The sequence below is a fragment of the Lactuca saligna genome, chromosome 8 (genome assembly GCF_052625555.1).
Source record: "Lactuca saligna cultivar CGN05327 chromosome 8, ASM5262555v1, whole genome shotgun sequence".
Lineage (NCBI taxonomy): Eukaryota > Viridiplantae > Streptophyta > Magnoliopsida > Asterales > Asteraceae > Lactuca > Lactuca saligna.
In genome coordinates, this window is record NC_136424.1 from 140,173,802 (window position 1) to 140,181,074 (window position 7,273).

Consider the following 7,273-nt stretch of genomic DNA (forward strand, 5'->3'; position numbering starts at 1 on the left):
AAGAAAAACAGCCTTTTACGACGCGCAAACCACGACACTCGTTGATTTATGTTACGCAAAAGTATGTGACGTTAAAAAAGTGTTATCTCTTCAAAAAAAATTAAGGATTTAGGTCACATATTATTGTGTGCCCTTAATATAATGTCCAAAAAAACATGGAGGGCACCTATAATAAAATGCATGTCCTCTAAGGATGTCACTTTATAAATTTTAATGAAACGCGCCTTTTCCAACCTTTAATAGCTAAGCGGGAAACGAAATCCCCAAAAATTAGAAAACCCCGCCTTGTCTCATCTTCCTTCGTTTCAACTTTTCTCTTTTCCATGGTTTGGCTTAATGAAGCTTTGTGAATTCCATGAGTTATCGCAAAGCTTGATTCTCGTTTGTTTCTTATTTCCCATTGATAAATCAAAACAACACACAGAAAAAGAACCCTAACGCGCGTCTTCCTTCTTAGTAGGTAGCGAGAGATTTTTTATTTTCTTCTAAAATCCCGAATCAGATTCTCTCATTTTTCTATCAACTTAGTACGTGCTAGGGTTTTTGGTGGTGATGGCTCACGCGTTCTTCACACCCCAACTCGAAAAAAACCCTAAATATGGTTTTACCCTTATCTTTTGTTCTCTTCCACATTTCTGATGCCTAACAACCTTTTCCCCAAAACACACCGCATCAATTTCCTTATTGTCTTCCTTCTCACATACTCCTCTTATAAATAGAAACTGATTCCAAAAGCGATTCATATCTATTGCGGGTTTATTGAACTAGATGAAGGCAATCTTATTGCGATTTTCGTTCCAGAATACCAAAGAGATGTTACTCGATCTATTTCTCTCCTTTCAATTCGTGATGGGAGGTGTGTTGTAAGAGACTGAATTTTGGGCTACAAGAAAGGTTAGTGGTTGCTTGCTTACTCGATCTTTTTCTTCTCTATTATTAATACATGAAAATGTTTCCTAGATTTTTACTGAAAAACCAACAGTGAGACATGCATGTCTTCTGATTTCACCTACCAAGCAAGAAACATTCTCATTTTTCATGCCATTTTATGACTAATATGCATTGATGGTTTATACTGTACAACTCACAAAACATAAATTAAACTTACCTCCATGATGTATTCAGGCAAGAATCATTCTCATTTTTTGACTTTTTTAAATGGCATCTTAATAGGGGGTTTTGATGATTGCTTCCAGTTAACTAATCCTTAAGAAACCTTGTCTAGAACTTCCAAAAGTACCCATCTGTATCAACAATATGCTTAAAGAAACAATCTGTATTGCCTAAAATTAGTAGCAAACCAGAAAATCTAAAGGGTTGATGTTTTTTACTGAAAAAAGTTAAAAGTGATATGACATGTCCTGTGTTATATAAACAAGGAAACTAATTTCATTTCCAATCCGATACAAAATCCTTGGTATCATAAAAAACACTCCTTAATTTATAGTATAATGTGATATATATATATATATATATATATATATGTGTGTGTGTGTGTGTGTGTGTGTGTGTAATTCCCGCTTCCCAATCTTTGAACATAGATAATCTAGTGATTCAATTTAACAGAAAGATCATGAGATTATGGATTCTATATTTCTATATGTTTATGGAAATCGGAAAGCATGTTATCTTATCTAATTGGATGTATGAATTGTGTTGATGAGTAATGCCATCCAGGTGTTCGATGAAAGTTCACCATATGTTCCAGGAATCGCTCTGCTAAGAAACTGTTTGGCTACGAGGATTATGAGGCGCTTGGGAAAATAGTCACATACTTACTTATTTATGATGAGTTTCAAACATCATCAGCGAAGATCTTGGAAAGGGTGAGGTCTGGTCACAGCTTGGCAGGTCAATTTCCTTTCAGGAAGAGATTGGGTGTGGTATTTATGGCTTTAGTAAACAAGGGCCCATTATATGAAGATGGTAAGCTTGTTGGTATTGTTACAGTTTCTAGTGATGCAACTATTTTCAATAAAATAAAATCAGAAAACATAATAACATATGTGGAGGATCCTACTAATCACCAAAATAGAAAAAAAAAAGGGGTTAAACTTCAAGAAACTTCAATGGCATCGACCACAACAGTTATCATCTTTTGTCTCCAATCAGGTTCGTGCTTTTCAGTATTATATTTCTACACTTTTGTAGTCCACAAATCTTTCTCTGTTTTCAGTTTTTAAACTAATTTATGTTCTTGTTTCTTGAACCGAATTAGACCTCAAAAGATATCTTGCAAAAAGATGGAGGGCTAAATCGTCATACACAAGATACCTCTGTGGACATGGATAGGAACATCACAGATTTAGAGAAGCCTCCAAAACCACCTGTAAGTCACTATAAAAGCTTCTAAAAATGAGTTTTCTGACAGATTTATAAATCTTGTCACATTATTTTCTGTTCTTAAATTATCATTTTTTTATTGCAGCCCACAAAGCGTGTTTTCGGTTTTAGCCTCTTTAAGAAAATCACTGGTACTCCTTAAATTATCAATTTTTTATTGAAGTCTTATAAATTTGGTTCCAAAGGTACTTCTTTTGTCACCATATTGAGTTCAATGAACTTTAAACTTCTAGTCTCCCGTATAGGTTCTCACTTAGAAAGTCAGTTATGCACCCTCTTCAGTCACACATTTTTTTGATAGGGGTAGTTTGGGAAATCATCAAATAAAGAGAATCTTATTAGGGCAGGGGCATTTTAGTCATTTTATATTAGTTAATTCGTTATGAAAGATAGTTTGGCTGATTCTCTTTCCCACTACCCTCTTATACCTATGTTATAACAAACTAACTAATATAAAATGCCTAAAATGACCCTAATGTCCCTGATTCTCTTTACTTGATGATTTCCCAAACTACCCCTATCTAAAAATACGTGATTGAAGGACACTTTTCTAGCGAACTAAACAACATCACCATTCATGAAAACTGCATCACAAAGATTAGCATGTAAGAATCTTTTCTATGTTTCAATCAGTTATAAAATGAAACAAATTCTTTGAGTTATATGCATCAACCTAAAGTGTATTCTGGTTAGCAATAACAATATTTCATACTGGGAAGGTGAATGTGTATGATGATATCCCAGCTGATAAGGTATATATAATATAATATCTTATTATGCGAAATTCAGCTTGTAATTAATTATTAATGTCAATGTCACTAACTGAGTAGTTTCATTTCAGGCACGTGCCTTATTGCAGCTTGCTGCAAGCCCTCTTTAGTTTCCTCATGAAGATCCAGTTGATGGAAATATGTTGCAACAACCTCCAAACATCAATATGCCAATCTAGCAAATAGGTACAAAAAATAAATGTATGATGTATTTCACCCTAATAATACTGAAACAAGAAGTAGTATTACTAAGTTAAGTTGACTTATGCAGTGAGAACGACTGATAACTATCGATTGAACAAAGAGGAAAGCAACATATCGCGTGAAGAAATCTCTGGTAAATATACAAAATTACAAATTTAGACTAAATGTGGTACAAATTAGAAAGCACCAAGACAATCCATGTCATTTACTCTTCTCTTGAGTAAATTACAAAGATGGTCCCTATGCTTTCTGTTTTGTTTTTACTTCGCTTAGTCCAAAATTTAAACTTTTTTCAATTTTGGTCCCTGGGGCATTCTAATTTTTGTCTTTTTTTCAAGGTTTCATATCGATTTTCATCCTTATTCAAGGTTCCATGGACTAGAATTGATATGAAACCTTGAAATACAGACCAAAATTGACAAAGGTTTGAAGTTTGGACCAAAGACAGTAAACATAAGAAAGCATAAGGACTCATTTTGTTATTTATGTGAGTTTTGAATTGTTTTTTTTTTTAATGTTTGCAGTACAAAAGGCAGATTGATAGTCCTGTGCCTTGAACACAAACAAAACTCAGACAGTGGATCAATGACATTTTATTCAAAAAGAAGTTCCCTTTTTTATGACTATGGAGGAGGAGGAGGTAAGCAACTTTCAAGCAGTAGTCTTTGCAGCAGCCCTGATGATATTGATAATAATATTTGTGATGGAAATGGAATCAAATTAGAAGAAACCGAAGCATGAAATTTAAGATTAGCTTATGCAACAAATATGTGTGCCATTGTTCTGGCTTTATGTCCTTATCTTGATTGCTATTTCTTAGCCTCTGCTGGTAGTTCTGTAAGTCTCTTCTTCTTCTTCTTCTGACTAAATTACAAGAAATGGTAATTTGGTAATTTGTTTGATTGTTGTTGTTTAGTTTTATGTATGCAGCTTTCAGAATGATAGCAGTTTAAGGGTGAAAAGGTTCAGCAAGCAGAAAAGCATCAGTGCAAAGATATCAAGAGAAGCGGAAAGATAGGTAATATCTTGAATTCTCTACATAGGTAAATCCGTCATATTTTTGTCACCATTATAGGGTATTAAAGATAATAAACCTTATTTTGTCATCATTAGAGGGCATTTAAGACTCATGATTTATATTCATGCATTTGTAAATGTTTTTTACTTTTTTTTATTGTAAATTGCCCATTTTACCCCTTGAGTTATAGAATTAACCATTTTAGTTACTGCTGTGGACGGTGAAAATGAAGGATCAGAAGATCATCAGACTTCTCTAGAACTCAACTTCTTGTCTGATGTCTAGTATATGGTTCACAGTTTATTGGTTGGAATCCAGATGTCTACTCAAATTTTAACAGTAAGTTTTGTTTTGTTTTTATTTATTTATTTTTTTTTTGTAAGTTATTTTTACAAATAACAATAGATAATTACTTTGCTCTTCATGCGATTTTCAGGTATTGTGTTACTTGGCTTCACTATTTCCAGAAAACATAAACTTGTTTTGGGAAGACGAGGTACCAAGTTATGTAGTCAATAATCCAGAGGTATATATTTATATTATATAATTTTTATTTTTTTTTATGCTTATTTTATGTTTAGTCTTCTTGCTCAATGATATTTGTTTCAAATATCCTTTAGAAAACTGGAAGGAGCATGCAAGAAGAAGTGGATACATCTGGCTATGATGCTGTTAAAGGTATTATAAGATTTAGTATTAATTGTTAAGAACCGGTTAATATATCAGTTAAAGTTGTAATCATTAAGTCTTTGAATTTCAAGAAAATGCATTTGAAGAGGACAAAGGAGAAACAAACACATATTATCTGCCTGGAGGGTTTGAAGGTCACAAATATTCAAAAGCTGCTAAAAAAAAGAAGGAAAAACTTTAAAATTTATGGGGTGAGATCATATGAGATGGGAGGTGATGTGTCGTTCATGCTGGAATCAACCAACAAAAAGAGTGTGTACTGCTTCCAGACAGAGGATTATAAGTCCATTCCATGCTGGAAAAGCAGTTACAGTTTGACTCTATGGAAGTTTCAAATTAACCTAAAAAGAAAAAGAAGGTAAAACATCCGGTATATTGACATTTACTCGAGTGTTTTTTTTAATTATGTTCTACTTGTTTTGACTTTTAATCTTGTTTTATGGTGTTTCAGAGATCCACACTTGACCACCGATGGCAACTTGATTCTATTTTTCAAAGTGGCCAGGTAAAATTCCAACATTTAAAAAAACGTGCTTTGTTGTAGATTATTAAACATGTTGATGCACATCAGTTTGATTCGAATGGAAGTAGTGGTATCTCATATGGTTTAAATTTGGCAAACTATTTAACTGTTGATACATTTATTAGATAATTTATTTATCAATCATACTCGCTTACAGTGGCGTCTCAAATGAGTAATATTTCCAATCCAAATAAGATCATGAAATCACTAGTGCTTGATCGTGATCGTGGAAGGAAAGCCAAAGCACTTAAGGTATTATTAACTAATTCATTGCTTTTAATTACACTCTAAATTCCTTTTTGTTTTTTGTTTATAGATTACAAACACCAATTTCTTTCAAACAACAGAAGATCTAGAGTTTAATTGGGTGATTGAAGGTGATGGATGTAAACTTGATTCTGGAACTCTCAGTCTACCAACATTAGACTTTAATTGGGTGATTGAAGGTGATTTTGGTTCTTGAAACGAGACTCAAGATATCATATATTGGCATGGCTAGAAGCTTTGGAGGAAACGCGACTTAAGCAAAAGTAAACACACAGAGAGTTGTTGGCACATAGTCAGCTAGATGATGCAATTGTATATAAATGAGTTCATTTTTTTATAACATTTACTCACTATTGGAATAATTATTTGTATTTGACATATTAGTGAAATGAATTATCTTTGTTATTTATGGTATTTTATTTTGTATTATGAGATTTTTAATGTATTATTTAATTTTAAAATTAGAAAATCTATAAATAATATTTTTTTTAAACATTTATAATTATGATACGCAAAAATGTGTATCATCTTCATTTATGACATGGCCTTTCTTGACAGGGGTTTTCTTGATACACATTGCGTGTCATTAACACGCGCGTCATAAGGTTACGACATGCGAATGCATATCGTCTTCCTTTATGACAGGGCCTTCCTTGATACGCATTGCATGTCGTAAACGCGCGTCGTAATTGCGCGTCGTATATAGACGACGCGCAAAAGCACGTCGTCTCTCTTTATGACACGGCCTTCCTTGACGCACATTTGCGCGTTGTCTGAGCCTTTTACAACGCGCAATGAGCGTCGTAAAAGGCTGTTTTTCTAGTAGTGTTTGTGACTTATGATGCTAGATTATTCTGTGTATATACTGAGTTACGATCAGAGGGTCCATACCGAGACGTGAGATAGGAGGGTCTTCACTAAGACACGTCACCGGAGGGTCCTTATCGACATACAACCGTTGGAGGCTAATTATTTGTGTATGTTGTATTTTGGGGAACTCACTAAGCTACGTGCTTACGGTGTTTGTGCAAAATGTGTTTTAGGTACATCTCCGGATTGTGGGAAGGCGCCAACAAGACTATACACACCAGTTTGATGATTCGTGTTTATGTAGAATCTGGGATATTTGACAAAAACAAATATGATATTTTGTGTTTGAGAAAAATTCAATTTAACATGAGAAAAGTTAAACTATGTTTTGCGTGAACTTTTAAATTGTAAATTTAGAGTTTTACAACCAAGATCTCATCTTATGGTACTTAATTGCTCCATAATGGATAAAGTTTCCAATTTTATCCATTACGATGGTCCAAACAACCAATATCTAATCTTTTAGTCTCAAAGGGACCAAAAATGCATCTTTCTCAACTTAATCCATTATGTACATGTCTATAACCTTCATATCGAAATCAATATGATGTTTGAATGGATAGATTTTCCAAATTTATCCATTATAAG

General features: G+C 33.5%; 1 protein-coding gene across 2 annotated transcripts; it reads left to right on the forward strand.

The window, feature by feature from the left end:
• Positions 1-304: 304 nt before the first annotated feature.
• Positions 305-6,183, forward strand: LOC145011761 (chromatin modification-related protein EAF1 B-like). Of its 2 annotated transcripts, XM_078970493.1 has the most exons (14): positions 316-894; positions 1,678-2,112; positions 2,219-2,329; positions 2,429-3,299; positions 3,385-3,450; positions 3,842-4,154; positions 4,234-4,335; positions 4,568-4,674; positions 4,772-4,861; positions 4,956-5,013; positions 5,097-5,383; positions 5,477-5,530; positions 5,706-5,800; positions 5,865-6,183. In XM_078970493.1, exons 8-11 carry the CDS (start codon positions 4,624-4,626, stop codon positions 5,204-5,206), a joined length of 309 nt encoding a protein of 102 aa, XP_078826619.1. In that variant the 5' UTR covers positions 316-894; positions 1,678-2,112; positions 2,219-2,329; positions 2,429-3,299; positions 3,385-3,450; positions 3,842-4,154; positions 4,234-4,335; positions 4,568-4,623; the 3' UTR covers positions 5,207-5,383; positions 5,477-5,530; positions 5,706-5,800; positions 5,865-6,183. The 2 variants fall into 2 exon arrangements, with proteins under 2 accessions (XP_078826620.1, XP_078826619.1); XM_078970494.1 differs by lacking the exons at positions 4,234-4,335; positions 4,568-4,674; positions 4,772-4,861; ... (3 more) ...; positions 5,706-5,800; positions 5,865-6,183 and having other exon boundaries at positions 305-894; positions 3,842-3,957.
• Positions 6,184-7,273: the final 1,090 nt, after the last annotated feature.